Consider the following 26,922-nt stretch of genomic DNA (forward strand, 5'->3'; position numbering starts at 1 on the left):
TGTTCTTATAACCTACAACGTTACAATACAGAAATTGTGATAACAGCTGCCTCATTTTCAAAGTTCACGTAAACAGTTCTTATGATGTTGGATTACAGGGTAATTCCTCATCGTCTGTTTCACCGATTTTCCATACTGGGCACATGGTTTTCTTTTTTCTCACCCAGGAGTATTACTGGGTAAACAGGTGAAGAACTGAGAAAATTGGCGGCAGAGCATTTCAGGAAATCTATCAGAATCACACCCAACGTAAAAACAAGTCTTACACAGTGCATCCCATTTTATTGCTGAAATGGATTATTCCGCACTGGAACACGCCTGGTGTTCAGAAGCGTCTCCCTGCCCCAGGATAGAGACCCACGGCCGTGCGCCACCTACTGGAACGATAGAAAACTACAGGCGTTCGTGGAGGTAGAAAGGAAGTCCCCAAACCACGATGGTGCTTGGTTGTCAAGCCAGGCTTCAGAGAGGTCTCCTATTTATACCGAGCACTTCCCCAAACTCCACGTGTGAACACAATAAAGTGGAGGCCGTGGCCACAACTAAATGATGCCTGGCCATGCGTACATAGGCAGGTGGTAGTGATTATAGTGCAGGTAGTCAAGAATGCTCTTCTCCACCAGCGACTTGTAGATGGTTTCCTGGTAGACTCTTTTGAGGTATTTCCGGGGCTTCTCCTTCAGGTTAATTTCCTCATCTTCTATCTGCCGGGCTAACTGTTCTATGGAAGGAAGGTCTTCCTCCTGGAAAACACAGGAAGAGGCCAGATAACAGAAATTACTTGGACAATAAGAGGGCAGTTTCACTAAAATGAAAAAGAGTGCTCACCTTCCCAAGGATAGTCTTTCCCCCCCCAGCTTTTTAAATTTTTTATTTTTAATTGTGGCAAAATGCACATAAGATTTACCACTTTAACAATTTTTTAAAATATAAAGGATAATTTATTTAAATAGTAACTCAGGATACATATATAAGAATGAATACAGAATTGTGCCATGTAATTCTACTTTCTGTCTGTGAATTTACTACTCTGGGTACTTCATGTAAGTGGGATCAAACAGCATTTGTCTTCTTGTGACTGGCCTACTTCACTTGGTGTAATGTTCTCAAGGTTCAACAAGAATAGTAATTTTAAGTTCTTAATATTCAGGTAAAAATTATCTGTAGATCACACTTGTTTTAAAAATAAGAAAGGAAGTTATTAAACACTTTTACATGAAAACTTCTAGATGTTTCACATGGTTACAGTCCTCTCAAGAAATAGGATTTAAAAACCTTTAAATTCGTAGTCAAGTCATATTTCATTGACATCTTTAAAGATAAGGCTCAGAGAAAATAGTTATTGGAAGTTGAGATATGCTGTGTAATATAGTAGGGTTTTTCCCAACATTTCATTATAAAAATATTCAAAGAGAGGCAAGTTGACTGAATTGTACAATTAGCATCGGTGCACACACACCACGGGGTTCCACGGCTAACATTTTACTCTATTTGCTTCATCATACACCTGCCCGTTGATAGGAGGTTGTTATGCACGTCACCAAGGTTTGAGCTGAGTGCGTTCTGAACATCACAGTAATTCCAAATTACCCCAACAGAAGAGTCACGGGGACTTTGATGGTATATTTACTTGAACTTCCAAAAGTTTTTATTTTGAACAGGAAAAAAGTAGATGACTTGCAGAGTTCTAATGGATCATTAATTTATTAATAGTAAGAATTTTATAGATAGGAAAATAGGCTCAAACGATATGGAAGTATAACAGAATTATCATTTGATTATTTAAGTGAGACACTACCAGGTGTTGGAGATTACACACACTTCACTTGAAAGAACAGTCAGTGGGGCTCAGAGGACTTCAGATTTGTATCAGCTCAACAAAACAGTGACAGAGAGAAAGGCACCCGATGCCCAGGACTTCATATTAGAGGTGCTGAAACATTTGAGTGCTGCTAGCATGTCCCCAAGTGTATATTCCACAAGATTCCTTAGTTTTTCAGAGAATTGTATCAAGCAAAAATGACTTTACAAAAATTGTAGAAGATTTGGGGCTCGTGATGTATGGTACTGTTCTGACAATGGGGTAAATACTATAAAATCACAAAATGGAGCTTTTATCTAAGACAAATACTGCTCTAGGTTGTAAACAGATTTTTGTGCATTTGTCTTTCATAGTGTGTCCTCTCTGTGTGACCATCTCCCCCTCCTGTGACCATTTCCCCCCTCATGTGACCATCTCCCCTCTCAGTGTGACCATCTCCCTCCCTCAGTGTGACCATCTCCCCCTCGTGTGACCATCTCCCTTCTCAGTGTGACAATCTCCCCCCCACTGTGATGATCTCCCCCTCCAGTGTGACCACCCCCCCCGGTGTGACCATCGCCCCCTACAGTGTGACCTTCTCCCCCCATGTGTCCACTTCCCCCCCTCCATGTGACCATCTTCCCCCTCAGTGTAACCATCTCCCCCCGCCCCCGTGTAACCATCTCCCCCCCTCAGTGTGACCATCTCCCTCCCTCAGTGTGACCATCTCCGCTCTCAGTGTGACAGTCTCCCCCCATGTGACCACCTCCCCCCTCAGTGTGACCATTTCCCCCCTCAGTGTGACCATCTCCCCCCCACAGTATGACCATCTCTCTTCTCAGTGTGACAATCTCCCCCCCTCATGTGACCATCTCCCCCCTCAATGTGACTATCTCTCCCTCATGTGACCATCTCCTCCCTCAGTGTGACCATCTCCCTCCAGTGTGACTATCTAGTGCCAACACTTGTTATTTCCTTTTTCTTTTTACAATAGCCATCCTAGTGTGTGTGAAGTGGTATCCCATTGTAGTTCTGATTTGCAATTCCCTAATGATTAATGATATAAATCTTTCCATGTAATTGGTTTTACTTCTGGATTATCAATTTTATTCCATTGACTTATATATCCGTCCTTATATAAGTACCATGCTGTCCTGGTTACTGCTGAATTATAGTAAGTTTTCAGATTACAAAGTGTAAATCCTTCAACTTTTTTATTTCCAAGATTGTTTTGGCTATTTGGAGTCTCTTGTGTTTCCTATGAATTTTTCCATTTCTGCAAAAGATGCCATTGGGATTTTGATAGGATTGCATGTGTACATTGCTTTGGGGAGTGCTGCCATTTTAACTATATTAAGTCTCCAATTCATGAACATAAATGCCTTTCCATTTATTTAGTTCTGCTTTAATTTCATTTAGGAATGTTTTGAGGTTTTCAGGGTACAAATCTTACACCTCCTGTTTAAATTTGTTCCCAAGTATTTTATTCTTTTTGATACTATTGTACATAGAATAGTTATTGTTATAGTTATGATAATATTGTACATAGAATTCTTAAAATTCCACTCTTGGATTATTCATTGTTAATGTAGACAACTGATGATTGTGTGTTGATATTGTGTCCTGTAGCCTTGCTTAATTCATTTATTAGCTCTAGTGTTTTGTGGATTCTCTCAGATTTTCTACAGATAAGTTCATGGCATTTCAGAATATGGTTTTACTTCTTCCTTTCCAATGTGGATGCCTTTTGATTCTTTTTCCTGCCTAATTGTTCTGGCTAGAACTTCCAGTACAATGTTGAATGTAAGTGGTAAAAGCAGGCATCCTTGTCTTGTCCCAGATCCCAGAGCTAAAGCTTTCAGTCTTTCACTGAGTGTGATATTACCTATAGGTTTTTCATAAATACCCTTTATCAGGTTGGGGCAGTTCCCTTTTATTCCTAGGTTTTTTTGTTTTGTTTTGTTTTGTTTTGTTTGTTTGTGTGTGTGTGTTACCATGAAAGAATGTTTGATTTAGTCAAATGCTTCTTCTGTATCAACAGAGATGACAGCATTTTTTTCTCACTTCACTCTATTAATGTGGTATATTACACTTATTGATTTTTGTATGGTGAACCACTCTTACGTTCCTGGGGTAAATCTCAGTAGGCCATGGTATATAATCCTTTTCATATACTGCTGGATTTAGTTGGCTAGTATTCTGTTGAAGATTTTTGGGTCTAAATTCATAAGGGATATTGGTCTGTAGTTCCCTTCCCTTTTGATGTCTTGGGCTTTGGTATCAGGGTAATGCTGGCCTCAAAGAATGGGCTGGAAGGTATTCCTTTCCTTTCATTTTTTTGAGAACTTAGAGAAAGATTACTGTTAATTCTTTAAATGTTTGGTAGAATTTGCCCACAAGCCATCTGGTCTTGAGCTTTTCTTTGTGATGAGGTTTTTGATTGCTGAGTCAATACCTTTACTTATTATAGGTCTGTTGAGATTTTTTTTTTTATTTCTTTTGCATCAGTTTTGTAGTTTGTATGTTCCTAGAAATTTGTCCATTTCATTCAAGTTATCTAGTTGGTTGGCATACAGTTGTTCACAGTATTCTCTTATAATCCTTTGTTATTTCTGTAAGATCAGCAGAAATGTTCCCATTTTCATTTCTTCTTCTTCTTCTTTTTTTTCTTTAAGAGAGGAAGAGGGAAAGGGAGAATCTTAAGCAGGCTCCATGCCCAGTGCGGAGCACCACTTGGGATTCGATCTCATGACCCTGAGATCATGACCTGAGCTGAAATCAAGAGTCAGACACTTAACTGACTGAGCCACCCAGGCACCCATCCCACTTTCATTTCTGATTTTAGTAATTAGAGTTTTTATCCTTGGTCTAGCTAAAGATTTGTTAATTTTGTTGATCTTCTCAAAGAACTATCTTTTCGTTTCACCAATTTTCTCTGTTGGTTTTCTACTCCCTATTTCATTCATCTCTACTTTGATTTTTATAATTTCCTTCCTTCTGCTAGCATGGGGTTTAGTTTAGTTTCCTTAAGGTATAAAATTAGGTTAGTGATTTGAGATATTTCCTTTTTACAACTCCAGGCATTTATAGCTATGAATTTCCCTCTGAAAACTGCTTTAGCTGTATCCCATTCCTTTTGGTATGTTGTGGTTTTGTTTTCATTTGTTTCTAAGTATTTATAATATCTCATTTGATTTCTTCTTTAAAATCAAAGAAATTGCTTAAGAGTCTGTGTTTAATTTCCACAATTTTCTGAAATTATTTCCTTCTGTTTTTTATTTCTAGTTTTATTCCATTGCAGTTGGAGAATATATTTTGTATGATTTAAATCCTTTAAAGTTTATTGACACTTGTCTTTTGGCCCAACATATGGCCTCTCTTGGCCCAACATATGGCCTCTCTTGGAGAATGTTCCATGTATGCTTAAGAACAATGTGCCTTCTGCTGTTGTTGAGTAGAGTGTTTTATGTTTATCTGTTAGGTCTATTTGGTTTATAGTGTTGTCTAAGTCCCCTATTTCCTTATTGATCTTCTATCTGGTTGTTCTATCCATTATTGAAAGTGAGATATTGAATTCACCAGCTCTTATTTTAGAACCACTTCTTCTTTCAATTCTATCAACTTTTGCTTTATATATACTGGGCTTTTGTTGTTAGGTGCATATATGTTTATAATTGTTATCTTTTTGAAGAATGATCTTGACTATACAAAATTTCACTTTGGTCAGTGACTCTTTGGCTTAAGGCACAGTTAAATGCAGTGCCAATGGATTTATAGTATGTTCCTCTTTACTTCCACCAAAGGACTTGTGAAGTCTTACAATGGGCTTGTTTTTAAAATAAATGATACATAAACTTGAGATGGCTTATAATAACAAAGATAATAGTCTCTTATTCCTTCCTCTTCATGTGGAGGGAGAGTTATAGGATATCATAGTTAATGGGACTGGACTACTGTACTTTCCTAAAGACAAGCTAGAAGGTGAAATGAAATGGGTTATGTCATCTCAATCTTTGAGAAAAAGAATTACCATTATTCTCTAGTGAAGGCTATCTCTTTATTTTCCTATTGCCGGACTCTTAAATGAACTCCTGCATGTCTGCTTATACAAGTACTGTTTCCACTGCCAGCCAGTCTCCACCACCGTTACTTGTGGGGGCCGGCACTTACTGGGAGATGTTCTCCTGTGCCTTTTACTAGCACACATTCCCTCCTTCACTCCTCCCACAGCTCTCTGAGATGGGAACAGGTCATCCCTACTCCACAGGGACCTGAGCTAGAGGCAGACACCCCTGCATGCACAACTTCTTCCTGTGGCCTTGCCTACTTGACAAAACGAAACGTAGAACAGAGCACAAACCCCCCAGTGGAGGCTTTTCTTCCAGAGGTTTCACTTTCTGGAAATCTAGAAAAGCCACAAGAATGGTGGGGGAGCCCTTAGTGTGTCTTCCACAAATGTTCATGGTCCCTTCTGGTCTACTGAAAAGGCCTGTTGTCCATGCTGACTTCACACATAACAAACTGACCCAGAGCAGAAGGCTGTTCCTGGATAAAAGGTTGAGGGTGTCTCAGTGAAGGCCATGAAAAGTGACTATTGTTGGGCTTGGTAGTTTACTTAGAAGGTTGAGAGGAAAGCTTCTCTTTTAAGCTTGGCGCTTAAACCCCCTTGGCTCTGTGTGAAATATTAACTGAGGAGCTCGATTCTGGGGTTTAGAAGGATTTAGGCACAGAGTTTTGATGGGATAACTAGAAAACTAGTGAGTCTTCACTATGGTGCAATAATGAGCTGCAGAATACATTTGACAGGAAGAGAGGGACCTAAAGAGTTGAGTGAAATGCATTAAGCACCAGGCTTACAACTCGAGCTCATGTTTCAACTTGAGCTGACTTCCTCACAGTTTTAGCATGAAGTGCAAGGACCTGTTTGACCTGTAGCATTTATTCAAATTTGAATGACTTTAGCAGTGGATGACCTTTGCATGGTCACAGTCCCTTCTGCTACCCTCATGTACACTTACCTGCCTGGTTCCTATCTGTGTGGATCCTAAAGACAACTGAGTTTGGTTTATATTTTAAACCTGGTTTTCCCAATCTGAACCTGCTTCAGATTAGTACAATTATTTCAACTTCCCATCTTGGACCCCAGGCATAAAACTGAAAGGGGGGCAGGCTATGAAGAGAAGGTACCAAGCCACGCAGTTTAGTCCATATGGCTCAGTGCCTATGTTCCTGGCTTCAGAGCGAGAGATCCTTGAGTTTGAAGCTTGCTGGCCACAGACTAGCTGTGTAACCCATGGCAGGTCCTTTAAAATTTTTCAGCTTTAGCCTCCTCATTGGTAAAGTCAAAACTATGACAGTAGTGTGTCCTGAATGGCTCTTGTTATGGCTAAGCGAGGTGGTGCATGCAGTAGGGACTCAGCACAGGATCTGTATCTGTGTTACCCATACGGTGGCCCACACCAGGGGAACTTTCAAGAGGCACAGGTGCTCTCAAGTGGAAGTGATAACAGAGTCACAGGACTTGACCATTTAGACAGAAAAACACAGTGAAGCTAAGTTGTGTCCCAGCCCTTGTCTGAGTGGAGCAAGGGAGAATCTAGGATGGATATCTGACCACTTTTTGAGCATAGATGCTAATGTTCCACAGCTCCGGTAAGGACTCTAGTGTTGAATGAAAGAATTTAATTTAAATTCACTATTTACATTGCAGAGTCAAATTTCTTGCTGAGCATGGAGACTTCGGGAAATGTAGCCTAACTTCCAGTTAATTCTCTATCACTTTGAGAAAGAAGTTTTGGTTATTAAAGGGGTGTGTTTGGACAGCTTATGTCTTCCCTTTACATTTTTATAGCAACACACACGTGCGTGCATGCATGTGTGTGCACGCACACACACGTTTAGTGAATGGCTGGCAAGTGTGGGCAGAAACTAAAGGAATGCAATGTTCATTCTTGAGAACAAGTAGATAAAGCTCAGATCCAATTTCCAGTCAACACTGCCTGTTGGCTGATAATGGAAATACAGTTATGTGTAAAAAGGAAAGAGAAATCTGCCTCTCATAAAAGGATTTAAATAATCCACTTTTCCTGAAATATCACTGTCTGTGTTCGAATACTCCAAAGCATGTTATAGGAAGTATAGTTGGTTTTGAAAGTAAAACCAAAAAGGGGAATGTAGAGAAAAGTCTAAAAGACCAACAACTATAAACTGCTTGTAATTTTCAAGGAATAATTCACATATCTATTAATCACTCTTACCTCCTTGGAGGTCAAGATCTGGCGTAACTCTTTCCTTAGATCAATAAAACGATCGTGAAAGAGGGCCATGCACCATGGCTCCATGAAGTAGCTAGGGAGGAAAGAAAAGATTCAGTTAGCTGGAAACCCTCTCATTACCACTAATAAAGTATTTACCTGCTTTTTTTGCCTTTATAAATTACAGTTCTGGCCCCTTTGCAATCGTTTGCTCATAAAATGCCTCGTGGAACAGCCTGGCCAATCAATTTTTTAAATGGATGTTCCTGATGTAAGGCCAGGTTCCATAATTACATTTAAAGTGGTTTAATTCAGAGCTGGGGCAAGACCCAGTGAAGAATCCTGATTTTATCAGAATTTAAAAGCCTGAAGACTTGTAAAGAACGGTGTCTCCATTATCTGCCCTCATTTGAGAAAAACAGATTGCAGGATTAACTGAACTGCTGCATAAACAAATTACATTTGGGGAGACAATACCACAAACATTGTGCATCATTAAGGTTTCTGGATTAATAATGACCAGAAAAACAGGCCACCTCGGTGTTCAACATGGTCTCCGTCCAATTGCCCTGATGCTTAATTGAATCTCTTTTTAGGAGAGCAGCTCTTTTAGTGTTTATATTGGCTAACTCTTCACTGAAAACTGTTTGAATAAACGCTTTCTTACCTGGAGAACAATAAGGCCCTCTGTTATTTCCAGGTGATCACTGAAAATCTGATGCATTCTTGGAGGACCAAGAACATTTATTGGTATTTTAAGTCTTATTTTATTTTAATGCCACATGTCTTGGAACCAGAAACATCAGTTCTTCGGCGCTGGGGGCACACTGATCATGTAGGTTTCCCTCTTTTCTGGATGTGGGTTTGTCGTTCCCATCGCTGCTAATGGATACCACATGTGTGCACAGGGGGAGAAAAGACCGGTGCCCACGTGCAGACGAGCACCTTCTGTTTGCCCAGACTTAAAGCTAATTCTTAAGGAAGGAGGTGATGAGTCCCAAGGACCACTGAGGCCTTAAAGGACAAATATCATGACAAGAGTCTGTGCTACGCTCAGCACAGTACTAAACTATATCAGTTATTACCTATTACCTATTTGCTTGACCAGAATGTGACCGAATTTCATGCTTAATTACCTCCTTTGTTGTTATTCGTTCAACAATGAATTCCACTAATAATTACTGAACATTCTTTATGTGCCCAGCACTGTTCTGGGTGCAGGGGAAACAGTAGGAACCCAAACAGACGCACATCCTGCCACTGTGAAGCTTATATTCAAGTGATAAATAAGTAAATATACAGCATGTTGGATAATGAGAACTGCTTAGGAGAAAAACCCAAGTCAGGCAAAGATGGGGCAGGGAGAGGGGACAAAGGAAGGCTCAGGGAGTAAAGACCTGAGGGGAGGGAGAGAGGGAGCCACATGGCGTTCTGGGGGAAGAGCCTTCCTGAGAGAAGGAACAGCAGGTGCAAAGGCCTGGAGGCAGGAGTGTGAGCTCAGATCACTCAGGGAGGCGGAGTGGAGAGAAGAGGGGGAGCGAGAGGGGGTGAGCTCAGGAAGGGGATGGGTGGGAAGGATGCTCCTAGAGGCAGGAGTCCAGTCCAGGCTATCGTGTATAGTAGTCCCCCTGTATCCACGGTTTTGCTTTCCGTGGTTTCAGTTACCCCGCTGTCAACCGCGGTCGGGAAGCAGGTGATCCTCCTGACATATCCTCAGACTACGTCGCAGTGCCTGCATCATTCACCTCGCTTCACCTCGTCGTGGGGGCATCTCCCATCATCACAAGAAGGATGAGTACAGTGTGCTAAGGTATTTTGACAGAGACCACACACACATACCTTTTATTAAGTATATGGCTACAATTGTTCTATGTTATTATTAGTCATTGTTGTTACTCTCTTAGTGTGCCTGATTTATAAATTAAACTTTATTGTAGGTATGTATGCGTAGGAAAAAAAGCAGTATGTACAGGGCTCAGTATTACCTGTGTTTTTAGGCATCCACTGGGGGGTCTTGGAAGATACTCCCTCAGGGAAGCGGGGACCACTGTAATCTCTCAGTGGCCATCTAGCTCAGCACTTGCAAGGAACAGACATCTCACAGATCTTCAGAAATGAATGAATGCACATCGCACTGTATATTCTATTCTATACTGCCTGACCCCGATTGGTCTTTCATTAGTATAGAGTCAAATTCTGCTAAATAGGTGACAAAACTCTGCAAAGTGCCCCAAGATGAGCAATATTATGAAAAAGAAAGCCTCACTGGGAAGAGAGGGAAAGCCGTATGTGAAACCAGGATGGTCTCGCTAAGCCCCGCAGCAAGAAAGTCTGAGGGTGTCAGAAGGCCACTTTGTGGAAATTTGTCGGAGGAAATCTGCTCGCCTCTGGAATTATTCAAGGCCACCTAATTCTTAGTGAATGCAGCTGAGTTGATGGGAGTTCTGGCTGGGGTTCTGGGCCCCTACAAATCCTGGCCAACGTCCAACAGCCATCTAATTCCTGGAGCAAAGGTACTAGTGCAGGGCTGGCACCTTGGTGGGGATGGGCCCAGTGGGGTGATGTTTTGACATATCCTCAGAGAGTAGTTTCTTGGACCAAAATATCCATTATAGCCTCTGTCCAGACATTCAAGCACAGCTTTGCCAGGATGGTCCCTGCTCCAGGGACTTGTGGATGTGCAAATCTTTACACTATCATAATTCCTAAGGTAGGAACCAATGGGCCTTTTTGTGTATTTTTAAAATATTTGATTGATTGAGCATGAGCAGGGGGAGGGGCAGGGGGAGAGAGAGAGAGAGAATCTCAAGCAGGCTCCCCACTGAGGGCAGATCCCAACGTGGGACTTGATTCCAGGGCCCTGAGAGATCACGACCTGAGCTGAAATCAGGAGTCGGAAGCTTAACCGCCGGCGCCACACAGGCGCCCGCCAATGGGCCCTCTTAAATTTGTGGCTACATTTCCACCGTTGCTGAGATCCCACCTGTGTGTTTCCACCCTCTTGGTTTCGGGGTCTACAGCTGCATCCGTCTAGGTGCTACATCCTCAGTCTCTGCCTTCCAATAGCCCAGGTCTGGTGCAGGCAGTTCACTCCCTGACCTCCCCCCCTCGTCTGCTTCACAGAGGGAACTCTGGGGAAACCCCACTTCCCAAAGGTCACAGCCTGCCCACTGTCTAATGCCCACATTCCCTTAACCTCTGTCCACAAAGCCGAACACTAATGGCTGGAGAAGCAAGTGACCCTTCATCTTCTGAAAATATAATTGCTAAGCATCTCTGTATGGTGCCCGGCGGGGGGGGCGGGTGGGGAGAGGGAGGAGGGGGGAGGTTGGGGGGGCAGCATGAAGAGGAAGTTGGATATTTTTACAAAGTTCTTCTTTGCTGCCTTTGAAACTCTCCATGCCTCTCACACCAGTGTCCAGCAGAAAGGGCCCTGGGTATTTGCTGACCCTTATTCTCATCACAGTACCCTGAACGGCTTGCGGGCCAGTGATCTGGGAGACCTGAAATCTTATTTCTCTCACACTTCCTACCATTGTCTCCTATGGGAAAACATTTTGGGACCCTCGTCCAGAAGGTGACAATCCCTGTAGCAAACTATGTGTTACCTATATTCCTGGAATTCATCTGTGGCAGCCGTTTTTACTTATAAAAGAAAAAGGTTTATAGAACTCTATTCGGCTTTTCTTTCTCTCTCGAGAAAAAAAGGAGTTAAACTCCTTTAACTCCATTAAAGCAAAGTGTAGTAATGAAAAGACACCCTAGAAGCCAGACCAGTAGGTTGACTTCTGAAGGCTCCTTCTCAGTTTTAGCGAGGCTTCAGTGGTGGCCCCTAGGGGTGACTGACACAGGGTCCTGAAATACTAAGGCTCCCTCAGGGTGGGGGAGGGGGCGGGGCGGGGGGAGAGCTGGTACACCAGCAAGAGGAGTGTGTGGGCGCCTGCCCTGCCTGGAGAGCAGCTTCTGCAACATCAGTATGCTCACAGCCTGCCACCCAGATCACGCTAAAGATGCATAAAGTGACACCCTTAGCCTGGGGTAAAACAAGGATTTCAGACTTGGGTGAATCCTAAACAGGAGTGCCACTGGAAGGTCATCCATTCTCTCCCCCCTTTTTTTTTTAAGATTTTATTTATTTATTTGAAAGAGAGAGAGCGCGCGCATAAGGGGAGGAGAGAGGGGTAGAGGGAGAAGCAGACTCCCTGCCGACCAGGGAGCCGGATGCAGGACTCGATTGCAGGACCCTGAGATCATGGAAGGTCATCTATTCCGACTGCAACTCTGATGGGATGGCATGTAGAACCAAATGGGATTTAGGAAGAAAATGACTAGCAGATAATCTGCAGTTTCCAAGATGCCCTCCTCCTGCTCTGTTTAAATTAGGATTCAGGTTAGGCTCTTGAGTGGGTGGATAGTTAGCAACATATCCATTGTCAGATGAAGTAGCTGCTATTTTGTAGGGCAGGCATTAGATATAAGGTGTTTTAGATAGTGATGAAAAGGACTGGGTCCCTTTGATTAAGAGGAAAAAAAATGTACTCAAAAATCTACCCAGAGAAGAATCTCATTTGCAAGGTTCTTCCCCAGTTCTTACAGAAACTGCTTATTCTTAGTGATTTTTAAGGGCTCACCAGATGACCCCAGAGGACACCCATCCCTTTGTTCACGCTCTGGGCTGTGGTCCTTGGTCATTTGCCATTCATAGCCCCAAGTAGCTTTGTCCCTGTTGATAACTCACTTCCACACTCCCCCGGACCTTGTCTGCTTCTGGCAAATTAATTTTTTTTAATTAATACATTTTATTTTTAGAGCAGATTTAGGTGTACAGAAAAAATGGGAGCAGAAATACAGAGGTCCTGTACATTGGCTCCTACCCTCAGCTTCTCCTATTAATCCCTTGCATTATTGGTAAGGCACATTTGTTCCAACTGATGAACCAGTATTGATACATTATTCTTAACGAAAGTCCCTAGTTTACACTGAGGACTTTCACTTGTCTGTCGTGTTGCACATTCTGTAGGTGTGACAGATGAATCATGTCATATAGTCACCACTGCAGTATCATACAGAAGAGTTTCACTGCCCTAAAAACCCCCTGTGCTCTGCCCATTCATCCCTCCCTCTCTGACCTATGGGCAGATTAACGTTTCAGGAAATTGACTTGCAGAGAAAATGGGGCTGTGTAACAATTTTATAAAAAATTTTAAGAACCCTATATTCCAGTATTTCCCTCCGAAATAGAGTAATATTCTCCCATTACAGAACACAATGCCTCTCAAACTTGCTGGCCGCCCCTCAGACGAATGGTTGTGTGGGTTGAGGCTTTGGTTTTCTGAGGTGCTGGATGTGGGCATCAGCTTAGGATGAAAGCTATTTGCATTTCTGTTTTCTATAATGTGCAGGGGGCTATACTTTTTTAGGGGAAATTTTTAAATGTAGGCATTATAATCTACTTGCTAAAAATCCATGTGCCCTGTTACCAGACCAAACCAAACACACGTATAAAGCTGGAGTGAGGTTCGTTCACTGAGAATTTCCAAGCCTGATTTGTCATGGTTGAAGGCTGCTGAGAATGTTAATTTGCCCACCCTAGTCAGAGAAGACCGTCTCAGGTGGGCGAAAGCATCCCAGTGGCAGGCAATCTGATTCCTGATTCCTTCCAGCAGGTGCTAATGTTTTTATTCAAAGAAGGCCAATTCAATCCCATTACGGGAAAGAATGAAATGGGTGTGCATTATGTTTCTTTTTCCCACCCACATGGGAAGGACAACACCAACCGTAATGGCAGGGGTACCCAGCTGAGCATTTCCTACACTGACCCCTTCAGCTGCACCGGGACTAGAAAGCCATGGTCAACTCCCTCTCCGCACTGGCTGTGGGCTGCAGAGCTCCTGGTGTCCCTCCTCTGCATGCTGGGGGCAGGGAGGGGGAGCTCAGGGCGAGTAGGGGTGGGGAGCTGACAGGCAGCTTGAGGGCACACCCTCAGGGTCTGTTTCTAGCTCAGGCTTCACCCCACTTCCAAACTGTGCCTCAGTTGCCCAATGCTCACTTTGCCGTCTCCTCTCTGTGGAGGGTCTAAGATTCTCACTCCCTCCGGCCCTCTCCAGATACCTCCCACCCTGGCTTTCCTGCCTGATGGGCTCTGTGCCGTTTCTGCAGCCCAGAGCAGCCTTTTCCATGCCTGCATCTTCCCTAGTGCTGTCCAACGCTTGAGCCCAACACAAACCTCCTTCCTGAAGCTAATTTCTGGCCTAAGGGCTTCCATTCACTTGCTCTGTGCCATTTTCACTGCCTGGGGTAGTTCTGACCTTGCAGGAAAGCTAACCTGGCACTTGTCCTGTTCTCTTACTCACTGTGGGCTCTGGGTCCCCACAGCATCTGGCACAGGCTGGTCCCTAGCAAGCAGGTGGGGCCCAAGCTCCTAAAGACACCTACAGGTGAGTGCAGGGGTCTGACTTAGGCTGCCTTCCCTCCCCTCCATGGAGAGCCTCTGCACCAGCTCCTAGGACCCCATTTAGGTAAGAGGGGGTTTAGGGTGGTACGGATCCCTGTGGGCTTCCTTTAAGCCATCTTAGACACATGGTAGGCTTCATTATTAAAATTAGAAAAGCTTTGAATGTAACCAAACTCATTTTGCAATTGATAAGAACACTGAGTCAAACCAAGCTGATCTCCTTTTGATAGAAGGATGTTAGAAGTCTTGCTTTATGAAAAGATGTAGGTCTAGTTTTCTCCACACAAATGGAAGGAATTCTGTACTTTGGTTTCTTTCCTTCTCCACAGAAAGGAGAGAAGCATCTGGAATCCTTGCCAAGGCTGTGGTCAGGTGGGCATGGACCGCCCCAAGTGCTATGGATACTCAGCATTAGTGATCAGCTTTCGGGAAACTTATATTCCCATGAATACTGAATTTTTTTTTGAGAGAGAGAAAGCGAAAGTGAGCGGGGGAAAAGGGCAGAGAGAGAGAGAGAGAGAGAGAGAGAGAATCTCAAGCAGGCTCCACACCCCCAACACAGAGCCTGACATGGGGCTGGATTCCAGGAGTTTGAGCTCATGACCTCAGCTAAAATCAAGTCAGCTGCTTAACCAACTGAGCCACTCAGGAGCCCCTGAATATTAACTTTTTAAAAACAAGAAAATAATAGCTTCTTTCCCAATTTATGTTCAAAAAGGGAAGACTAACCAGAGCCACTAGGTAACCTTCATAGCTGGCTGCCTTGAAATCTTCAGAAGAGAATGTCAGGTAAGAACACGGCAGCAACGTGCCTTCTCAGTGGCAGTGTGGATCTGGGTGTTAATAGCACACAAATTAATTCTACACACAGATCTAGCCATGAGAAAAAATTTATACAAACTATCCAGAACCCAAACAGAAGACACTATTGTCTCTGTTCCATTTGCCAATGGCTGGTCTGGGTTCTTTGGGGGGACTTAAATTCTCTATCACTTTAGCAAACAATAACACTTTTCTCAGAAGCCCCAGGAAATGTCGACTTGTGGAACTCTATGAACCATTCCTGGTCGATATGGCCCAATCATTAAGCAATTGATCAGACTTCTTCAGAGCTCATCCTCATCTGGTCAATCAGCCAATTTTATTGACAAAATCATACAAGCTGGGTGGGCATCTAGTAACTAGCTGAGCCATTGGCCACACTGAATGCTGAGAAAAGCAACTCCACAAGACACGCTGGAGGAAGTCGCATTCGCTGACCTTAGGAAAAAGTCCAATGTGTCTAAGGGAAGAGAATATAGTGGGTAAAGGATGTCATTCTTTCAAGTACTGGATCTTAAATGGCAGGTGGGGAGGAAAGGAGAGTTGCCAAAGAGCTAGGGTGCCCTCCCCGCCCTCAGAGGTTCCGCTGGAAATGGCTCAACTACGCAATAGTTAGAAAAAAGGAGGCAGGTGGGCAGAGAAGAAACGCATACCTTTCTTTCTTTCTTCCTTTCTTTTTTATGAAAATCATTCTAATTTCATCCTGGAGTGATAATAGTTTTTGCTTTTAGACTCGTTAAGAGGATCCCCAGCGGCCACTCACAGCTGCACAGAGGTTTGCTCAAGCTAGAAACTCACCTAAGGGTTGCCTTTTCTCCCGGTGGGAAACTGCACGGCGTGGGGGGGGCGAGATGCAGGCTTTCCTGAGAAAATGACGTCCTTACTGCCCAAGTCCTTTCTTGTACCGACAGCATCTTAGATTCAAGGCGGAGGATAGACAGTTCCCACAATGCCTGGCTGTAGGTCATGCCCACAGCGAGTCTCAGCCTTGTGGTAGCGTCGGCTGGAGCGTTGGCTGGTGGGACTCGTCTCTCCCATTTACAGTCCAAGAACGCATGAAGTGACAGACGTCAGGGTATATCATCAAGGTTGCACCCGGATACCCAGGGGCTAGGCATGACCTACAGATGTGGCTGCTTTGGACTGAACAACATTTGGAAATTTGATTTGGGACATTTCCTTAAAAAAATCGTATTTGGTAATACTGGGTCCTTGTAGTTATGTGGCAGCAATCAGCTAAATTGATGCCCCCTGTGGTTCATCACTGTCATTACCAGCCTGGCTGGTATCGCTGTTCACCTGTGGGCCACAGAAAGCACGTGGGTGTGCAAAGCCTGGTGAAGGGGTCTGGGTGAGATGAAGGCATGTTTGTAAATATGTTTTTGGAAGCCATCTGCCCCATGTGTCTTTCTCCATGCTGGTATAGGTGCTAAGAACACATGCTATGTCCTATCTTCCTTTCTTCTTCCATCCATCCATCCATCCATCCATCCATCCATCCATCCCTCCCCCCACCTAGCCAGCCACCCAGCCACCCAGACACCCACCCAGACACCCACCCATCCATCCACACATCCATGCATCCATCCATGCATCCACCCACCTAGCCACCCACCCAGCCACCAGCCACCCACCCATCCATCCATCCCTCCACCCACCTGGCCATCCATCTATCCATCCACCCACCTAACCATCCATCCATCCATCCATCCATCCATCCATCCATCCATCCATCCATCCATTCATCCATCCATCCATCCATCCATCCATCTATCCATCCCTAACACCTACCTAGCCATCCATCCATCCATCCCTCCATCCATCCCTCCACCCATCCGTGCAGCCATCCATGCATCCATCCATCCATCCCCCCACCTAGCCACCCACCCAGCCACCCAGCCACCAACACAGCCAGCCACCCATCCATCCATCCACCCATCCATGTATCCATCCATCCCTCCACCCACCTAGCCACCCACCCAGCCACCCAGCCACCCACCCATCCATCTATCCATCCACCCACCTAGCCAGCCAGCCAGCCAGCCAGCCAGCCACCCATCCCTAGTACCTACCTAGCCATCCATCCATCCATCCATCTAATGAGGCCTTTCAAAATCCTGTTTCTTGGGGAACCCTCCTACACTGTTGGTGGGAATGCAAGTTAGGGCAACCACTCTGGAAAATAGTATGGAGGTTCCTCAAACAGTTGAAAATAGAGCTACCATACGATCCAGCAATTGCACTACTGGGTATTTACCACAAAGATACAAATGTAGGGACCCGAAGGGGTACGTGCACCCCGATGTTTATAGCAGCAATGTCCACAATAGCCAAACTGTGGAAAAAGCCAAGATGTCCATCGACAGATGAATGGATAAAGAAGATGTGGTATATATACACAATGGAATATTATGCAGCCATCAAAAGGAATGAGATCTTGCCATTTGCAACGATGTGGATGGAACTGGAGGGTGTTATGCTGAGTGAAATAAGTCAATCAGAGAAAGACATGTATCATATGACCTCACTGATATGAGGAATTCTTAATCTCAGGAAACAAACTGAGGGTTGCTGGAGTGGTGGGGGGTGGGAGGGATGGGGTGGCTGGGTGATAGACATTGGGGAGGGTATGTGCTATGGCGAGTGCTGTGAATTGTGCAAGACTGTTGAATCACAGATCTGTACTTCTGAAACAAATAATGCAATATATGTTAAGGAAAAAAAAAAGAAGATGGCAGGAGGGGAATAATGAAGGGGGGAAATCAGAGGGGAAGACCAACCATGAGAGACGATGGACTCTGAAAAACAAACTGAGGGTTCTAGAGGGGAGGGGGGTGGGCGGATGGGTTAGCCTGGTGATGGGTATTAAAGAGGGCACGTTCTGCATGGAGCACTGGGTGTTATGCACAAACAATGAAACATGGAACACTACATCCAAAACTAATGATGTAATGTATGGTGATTAACATAACAATAAAAAAATTAAAAAAAATCCTGTTTCTTTATTTCTAGCACCTGTTTTCCTCTGGTTCTCTGTTCTCTGCTGGCTCAACCACCTTGCTCTGAATACTAATTTCTTCCCCACTGTGCTCCCATGAGGACTTTTCTCTCCCTCTTTTCTCTGTCCTCCATATCTTCCAGGGATCCTGAATTCCATGGCTACAAAGTGGCAAGCAAGGGGCCATTCTTTGCCATTAATCAATCACAGCCAGACACCTTTTTTGGGGGGGAGGCACTGAGAGAACCACTGTGCAAGTGTGGTCTCTGCCCCAGAAGCATACCCTGTGGGTGGCAGGGGAAGGTAGTGTCAGGGAAACTGAGGTGGGTGCAGGCCCCAGAGGGGCACATTGTGGGAAGGAAAGGCTGGAGGAGGGCTCAGCAGGATGAAACTGCTGTCTGCTTGCCCTCAAGTCTTTGTCACTGCATTTCTAAGTTCACCGCTCTTTGGCTAGTGTTTGCCAACCTTCAGTCACTTGGGAACCCATCAGTTTTTCATGGACATTAAGCATTGTTTCAAAAATTTTCTTTAGATTGATTAGCCTTAAAAAAAATACCTACCTCTGCCTTGTTCTAGGCCATGATATCTGCGAAATCACAGATCTGATGTGCTTGTACAGTTTTTCGAATTCTTATTAAAATTATTCCATGGTTAGTAAGTTGTGTGTACTGCCTAAGGTAGCTCACATACCTACCACCTGGCAGGTGCTTACTACACTCTGAGACAAGTCATTTTTTTATGATATCTTGATGGAGAGGTGCTGTTGTATTCATCTGAGGACATAAACACACGGACACTGTGCTAAATAGTTTCCATGCATTATCTTACTTCATCCTAATTCCAAACCTCTAAAGTGGGATTTGCCAGTCCATTTTACAGATGAAGAAATAGATTCAGAAAGGTTAAATGACTTGCCCAAGGCCACACAACTAATGAGGATGAACCGGGGCTTAACCATAATTCTGCTAGACCTCAAAGTTTGTGCTCTGAACAACTGCACAAGTCTCATTTCCTTATGCTCATTCTGGAGCCTTTCTAGCAACTTTCTGAATCATCCCTGTTTCCTTGGTATCCCCTGCATTAGCTAAGATTAGGTTTGATTGCAGTTGTAAAAATTTTTTAAATAAGTACTTTTTTTCACACAGAGAAATGCTAGGTGGAGTGTCCAGGATGGGTATGGTGGTTCCACAGACATCAGAGCACGGTACTATCCATAGGGAATTTGGCCTCATGGTGCAAAATGGCTGCTGAGCTTCAGTCATCACATACATGTTCTTAGATGGATAAAGAGAAGAAGAGGGCCCTTCTCCTCTCTTTTAGTGACAATTCCTAGAAATCTCACCTAGTACTTCTATTTATGTCTTATTGGCCAAACGTTGGTTATAAGGCTTCCTTGGCTGCAGGGGAGGCTGGAAATCATTGCCATTTATTTTAAGTACAATGTAACATCCTATAAATCAGGATCCCTGTCTCTGAGGAAGAATGAGAGAATAGATGTTGTGTCTTCTATGATAGCCCAAAGACTCCATAGCATCTACATTGAACAAAATTCTTTTCTTACGGTTAAGCTTATGAAAATTGGGAGAATGTGTTTAGTTGACGTTCCCAGAACTAGAATGCATCTATCGCTATAGATTCAAGCTTGCCCCCAAATTAAACAATCTGGAAAAAATCCCACACAAAATGTTTTCCATATGTGACCACTACCTCCAAGTCCATGGGAGAGCCTTGGTCCCCTGCATGTCCCCATCTAGCCCAAATAGGCTTTAAAGGCAGAGAACAGGGAACAATTTGTGTTCACACTGTAAGATTGTATTCTGGTCATTTTATTCTGCCCATGAAAGCAAGTGGATTCATGCATTTCAATACAATTTTAAAAAAATAATAATGGGGGGGCGCCTGGGTGGCTCAGTTAGTTAAGCATCTGCCTTTGGCTCAGGTCATGATCCAAGGGTCCTGGGATCAAACCCCACATCGGGCTCCCTGCTCGGCAGGAAGCTTGCTTCTCCCTCTCCCACTCCCCCAGCTGTGTTCCCTCTCTTGCTGTCTCTCTCACTGTCAAATAAATAAATAAAATCTTTTAAAAAAACAAAATAAAATAAAAAATAATAATAGGAACAAATAAGTTTTCCAGTTAACCCTAGCTTTGCTCAGAAATTAAATTACACATTTCTGGGGCAGCGGAGTTTACACAGGAACAGACAAAAACAAACAAACAAGCCCCGAAGCCTGAAATGGAAGTCTGATTATGAATATTTCCTGTCCAACTTGAGTTTGCCAGAATCTCTATCTGGTCAATTTCCTGCTTTGAGGCATTTCTGGAAAGGTGAGATTAATGATTTTGAAAGCAAAACCAACTAGTTATTTGATAACCAGTCATAACTGTCACTTGCTAAAGATGGGCTATAGTTTTGTTGTCACAATCTGGAACTGGCCTCAACCGATAATGGGTGTTTACTGCTCTAAGGAAAAATGGTTTACGACGCACTAGCGCTAAAACCCAAATTCTAATCTTGGGTGGAAGTCAGCCATCTTCTGAATGGCTTGTAAACAACCTCTCTTACTGCCTGTCAGATCAGGGATGCACAGAGGAGGTGTTCGGCGAATTACCCCGATGTATCCAGGAACCAGAAGCTAACACTGCTTCAAGCCTGGTGTCCCGCAGTGTTCTGGAAGCCTTCCGCAGACGTGCTGGAAAACACTGCCTTGCCCAGCGCGCTCTGCTCAGCACTCAGAGGCTGCTGTCTGCTGCAGGCCACTGGAACTGGCGTGATGTACTTGACCCTGAGCTGGACACATGCAGAACTGTCTCGGGAGGTCGATCCTGACCAGCCCATGGGCCCTGGCACCCCCACGCCAACGTGGGGAGCAAAGCTCTCTCTCAAGCACAGATTTTTCTTAGGCTTTACAGTGTCTAGAAGAACACGGATTCCCAGAGCACATTTGTCCCGAATATGTGTTAGCACCAAGATGGTGCTGAGGACAGAGCACAGACTCCCTGCCTCCCTTGCCACTGGAGTCCTGGTTTTCAGAAATACAATTCACAGAGGATTATCTGAAAGATCTGTCTGCTGTCCATTTGTTTTCTGAATCCTGGATACTGATTCACCTGAGAAAACGGAATACATTTATCTTGTGACCCTTACAAATCCAACCACCAATGAGATTTTCCTCCTTATTTTGACCTTGATGGAACTCAAAGCCAAGTGTGTGAATTTTCTTGGTAAAGACCTGGGCTTGAATACACAGCCTTTGCACGGCAGCTCAGCCTCACACAGCTGTCCTGCCCCTAGTTCCCCATTTCCCAATGCCTTTTTCTTTTTATCCCAGCTGTGCTGCTTGTTGCTTATGTAATCTTGAGCTAGCCTCAGTCTTCAGAGCTGTACAATGGGCATAACGGTGGTCCTTACCTCAAAGACTTAGTGTCAGAACTCGAGAGGACAATCCAGGAACAAGGTTGGCTTTATGACCAGGGAAGGGCCCCATATGTATTATGTTGCAATGATGATGAGGAGGAGGATTGTTCTTACTTATATCTTATTGTATATATTTGTGTAAGCTACCTCAGATCTTTTCTAGTATGAATTAGAGATGAAATAATTAAAATAAGCACTCTTTGTTTGCTGTTTAATTGGAAGAGCGTCTTTCTTTGGCACAACCCTGCATTTTTCTCCTCGGGGACTGCTTTTCCTACCTTGAAGGGTGTCTGCGTGAACTTTTTTAGCTGCAGTTTTATGGCAGCATTAATTTTAGCTGCCCTAAAGGTAAGAGAGACTTCGTAACAAGCCTTCCCAATGTTTGGTCACGCACTAAAGAGCTCTGTGGGAATCAATAAAAATAACATAAAAACGGTTAAACTGAGGCCTTGACATATTTTTTGTGTGAATTGATGAAGGTTAAATAAAAAGAGGAAAGATGGAGTTCCTTGCTTTTGCTGGTTTATTTTGAAGAGTGAGACAATTAAGTCAAAAATGGCTAACCCAGTGGCTGGTGGGATGTATCAGGATGGCGGTTAGGAAAGTGGGCCACGGTTAAGGCACAGGCATCTCCAGGCCCAGCTAGGCCAGATTTTCTTCTGACCTATCTGCCTTTTTGCCTGACCTGCCAGAGCAAACCTGTCTTCTTGTAGAAAGAGTATAATTTTTATATAGTTAAGAATTGCCCTTCTATTTAAGTTTCCCGGTGAAAGCACAGTGGCCACACCATCTGCCAGGACCTTTCTCCACAGTGAGCCAGTGGGTCTGGCCATCGCTTATGCACCACCTGTGCCCGGAGTCAGAGTAGGGGGACGAGTCTACGCTATCTAGCTCTACATATCTGGCCTTTTATTCCATCTGTGGCATTTCCTTGTGCATCGCTGGTTTATTAGGGGCTGCATTAATTGAATTTGTACAATAAGTCTAGTGCCCTGGAAGTTGTCCAGCTATTTACATTGATTTGTTATATAAATTCAGGCCTAAGAGTATGAGGCAAGGTTAGCATTTAATTCTGCAGCAAAGGGAAAGCTCTTAGTGCTCAGCTTCCCTTCCCATTCCCCTCTCTTGTTATTCTGTGTCTCTCTTCATAGAAAGCATGACCATTTCCTTTTAATTAGGCTGCAGAGAGCACGGGCTCGCATTAGGCCGCTCAGCCACTCAGCCACGCTCACGGCCACGGCCATTTCCTATCTATTTTCTGTAGGAAAAGAAAAAAAAAGTGTATATATGCACATATACACCCCCACAAGTCCGGGGGTGGGGGAAAACAAAGGAACCAGGTGGAATTACCTTTTGTGAGACTGAGGCCGCAAGAACTAGCCAACACCAGAAAAGCAAGATATTTCACTGCCTCATTATTCCTTCGGTTAAATTAATTGCCCTTTAAATTTTAAGAGTGCTTAGTAGAAATATCACTCACCAGTGCAGAGTATATAGCATCTTTAATACACATTTATAGTACTTGAATAATTAATACATGTTTAAAATAATTCCCTTTCGTGGGTGCCTGGGTGGTTCAGTAGGTCAAGTGTCTGCCTTCAGCTCAGGTCATGATGCCGGGGTGCTGAGATCAAGCCTTGCATTGGGCTCCCTGCTTGGTGGGGAGCTTGCTTCTCCCTCTCCCCAACGTGTACTCTGTCTCTCAAATAAATAAATAAAAAATCTTTGAAAAAATTAATTCCCTTTCATAATAGGCTTTTCTAATTAATGTGTTTATTTTTTTTCAAAGATTTTATTTATTTATTTGACAAAGAGAGACTCAGCGAGAGAGGGAACACAAGCAGGGAGATTTTTGATTACAAAAGTAAAAATACTACCTTTCCAGCAGAGGAACCTGCAGCCTCCAACCCTACCACGGGGCCATGGTTAACAATATAGTGAGGGGGCAGATCCACACCGTGTGCCCCCTGAGAGGGATGCCCTGAGAGGGATACGACATCACGTCTGTGGTTCTGCCACGAAGACAGCACCTGACAATAATAATGAGGGAACATCAGACAGACTCAAACTGGTAGACGTGCTACAAAGTAACTGGTTGTGTTTTGCACAGGTGAAGGCTCATGAAGGTAAAAGGCTCAGGAACCATTCTGGATTAGAAACGATTCCACAGACACAACTAATCTTGGATCAGCAGGAAGGTATCAGTGGGACAAGTAGCAAGACTAAGACTGAAAAGTCCATTTATACTGTATTTGTGTCATTTTTAAATGTTGACAATTGTACTATGGTTATGGAAGGGTGTCATATTCTTAGGAAGTGCATACTGACGGATTTAGAGGGCATCGCATCTCTGCAATCTACTTTCAAACATTAGGAAAAGAGTTATGTCTTTCCATCTGTAAAGTGTGTGTGTGTGTGTTGTGTGTGTGTATGTGTAAAAGAGAGAGAGGGAGAGAAAGAAAGAATGATACAGCAAGTATAGTAAAATGTTAACATTTAGGGGATCCAGGTGAAAAGTATGAAGCTTTTTACTTTGTTCTAATTGTGTAAATTTTTGGAAGTTTGAAATTATTTTGAAATAAAAATTTAAATGAAATCACTAATTGTTTAGCCTCTTTACTGTGTTACTCTTAGTAAAGAAATGGTCAAGGAGTTAAATTTTCAGATCTGAGCCCACAAGAGTTCCATGGCCAGACCTTGCTTCTGAGGGCTTTGTACACCACACGCTGAGCGCAAGTGGTGCGGAAATACGAGGAAATGGCTGGGTCCATCTGGTCGCTGGTAGAAAGACACTCTTCACTCTCAGAGAGGGGACATTGTCTTCACTTCACCACGAAATACCAGTAGCTTCCCCCGCTCCGGCTTTATTTTTTAGAACTGGAAGGGATATGAGATTACAGTTCTTGGATTCCTCCCTGTTTTGTAGCTAAGAAAGCAGAGGTCCAGAGCAGTAACTGCCAAGACCCGAGCTGCCCAGTCCACCAGCCACCAGCCACCAGCCACCAGCCAGACGTGGCTATGAGCACTTGCAATGTGGCTGGTCCAAACTGAGATGTGCTACAGTGCAAAAAAGACATTGGGTTTTTAAGACGTAGTATAAAAAAAGAGAGAACATAACATATCTCAATATGTTTATATTGCTTAAATGTTGAAAAGTCAACAGTTTGGCTACACTGAGTTGAATAAAAATATATTACCAAATTAATTTCATCTCTTCCTCTTTATGAGTTTCATGTGACTACTAAAAAAGTTCAAATTACATACGTGGCTCCCATTATATTTCTACAGGACAGCACTGGTCTCGAGTTGAAAAAAAAAATAAAAACAAGCATTTGCGAATGCCTGCCGTGAGAAAAATTCCAAATGCAAAGACAAAGACGCCATGAGCCTTGCAGCCAGAGGCTCTCCGACAAGAAGAGGCAACAGACATGTGAAACATAATAATAGTGGGCGACAAGTGCCCTAAGAGCACGGACAAGCTCCGGTAATACCCCACAGGGAGCTGATTACTGCAGCACGGAAAGGACTGGTGTTTGCCGAGGGTATGCCGGGCAGGAGGAGCATGGGGAAGCTGCGCAGGCGATTCTGGGCAAGACAATGGTCTGCGGCTCGAGCGTCCAGTCAGATGCAATGCGGGAGGCGTGGTTGGGGGCGAGATTCCAGCGCTTGTCTAGGAGCCTTAGACTTTTATCGCTTAAATGATATAGAGCCATGGAAAGGTTTTGAACAAATGAGGGGTGTAGTCATCCTATTTATGTATTAGATCTGCTACACCGGACTAGGATAAGGCCAGAAGCTGAGGGGCGTGCTAAATGCCGCCGTGATGGTTAATGGGAATGGTGGAGGGAGATCGAGGAGGGGAGGCATGGGAGGGAAGGGGCATGTCGTTGCCCCCCAGGTCTCGGCTTGGGGGGCCAGGTGGGAAGCGGATTCTGGGAAGGGGAGGAGGATGGGATGGAGGGCGTGGTGATGAGCCCCTTCCGTTTTTCACACGAGGTAGAGCCGAAGTGCCCGCAGACAACTGAAGTGTTGATGTCCGGTTGGGCAGACTGAGCAGATGGGGGCCTCAGGAAAGAAGGGGCAGCCTGAGAAGGAGATGACAAGACAAAGCCAGGGAGACACCAATATTTCCATGGGGGCTGGTGGGACGACGGGAGCAGAGCGCCATCAGAAGGGACCAGGAATACAGGGGGGGAGCGAGGATGCCCGCTGGGACCCCATGATGGCCGCAAAGTGAAGTTAGGTTTCTGTCCTGCTGCTCAGGGGAGCAAAGCACCGAGGGGTGTCTGGGTCAGGGGTTGCTGGGGGCACTTATGACAGCAGGTGACATGGAGGGAAAGGGAGCAAGGGAGGAAGGGTGTTTGCAGGGGAGGGACCCTAGAGCCTAAGGAGCAGCTGAGATTGTTGGCCACGGACTCATCCCTTCTTACCTCAGCCTCCTGGCTCCACTCTGAGAAAGTGAAACATGGATCCAGAAGCCAGCATCCGTGATAAACAAGGCTCACCCGAGACACCCAGTGCTCGGCCCAGGCCCGTTCGTCCCCCTTAGGAGACAGGACACAGAAAGGGACGCTGCAGCCAGAACCACCAGGAGCATTGTGTGTGCACTTGCTGTCTGCCTACTTCTCTTCTGTGCCCGAGAAGCCAAAGACGGATAGAAAAAAACCTCACACAAGCCCCCTGCCTGCTCCCACGTCACATTTACCCCGAGATCTCTTCTGTGCTCTCAACACTGCCCAGTGACCCCAAACAATGCCCTGGTCAATTCACTTTTTGCCCTCTGACATGACTTTTTCTCTTTCATCAAACATCCAAGTCCCCTTTCTGCTTGTCTGCTCTCAGCGGACTCATGCTTGGTTGAGAAAACAAGCAGTCGGGCACTGCTTCATCATCTCACCCCGAAATGCACCCCCCTCCTGCCTATTCTCTCCCGTGCCTCTCCCTCTGCAGGTGTTAGGATAGGAACGGCTCTGCTGCTGCATCTGCATCACTTCTTTGCTTATGAACAACATTTGTCATCTCTCCCCCCTCCTCAATATGCCCCAGTTCTCTATTCATGCCGAACTTTTCAAAATTTGGCTCTATTGGCTGCATTTCCAGTTCCTCAGGTTATATCTTCTCTCTTGAGCTATTTCCAGCCTCCTCCTCCTCAGAAGCAGCTCTTAGGAAAGCCACAT

At 44.4% G+C, this 26,922-nt stretch overlaps 1 protein-coding gene across 3 annotated transcripts in view; it reads right to left on the reverse strand.

Annotated features, from left to right (window-relative positions):
- Positions 1-310: 310 nt before the first annotated feature.
- The window catches only part of CFAP61 (cilia and flagella associated protein 61), a 302,051-nt gene continuing 275,439 nt past the window's right edge, over positions 311-26,922 (reverse strand). For 2 of the 3 annotated variants that reach the window (XM_027623975.2, XM_027623973.2), the window contains 2 exons: positions 8,059-8,149; positions 311-743 (listed from right to left, as the gene is read on the reverse strand). In XM_027623975.2, coding sequence (XP_027479776.1) covers positions 543-743; positions 8,059-8,149 — 292 coding nt within the window. In that variant the 3' untranslated portion in view covers positions 311-542. The remainder of the gene's footprint in view (positions 744-8,058; positions 8,150-26,922) is intronic. The other variant, XM_027623974.1, reaches the window with a different exon arrangement.

The sequence above is a fragment of the Zalophus californianus genome, chromosome 8, assembly GCF_009762305.2.
Source record: "Zalophus californianus isolate mZalCal1 chromosome 8, mZalCal1.pri.v2, whole genome shotgun sequence".
NCBI lineage: Eukaryota > Metazoa > Chordata > Mammalia > Carnivora > Otariidae > Zalophus > Zalophus californianus.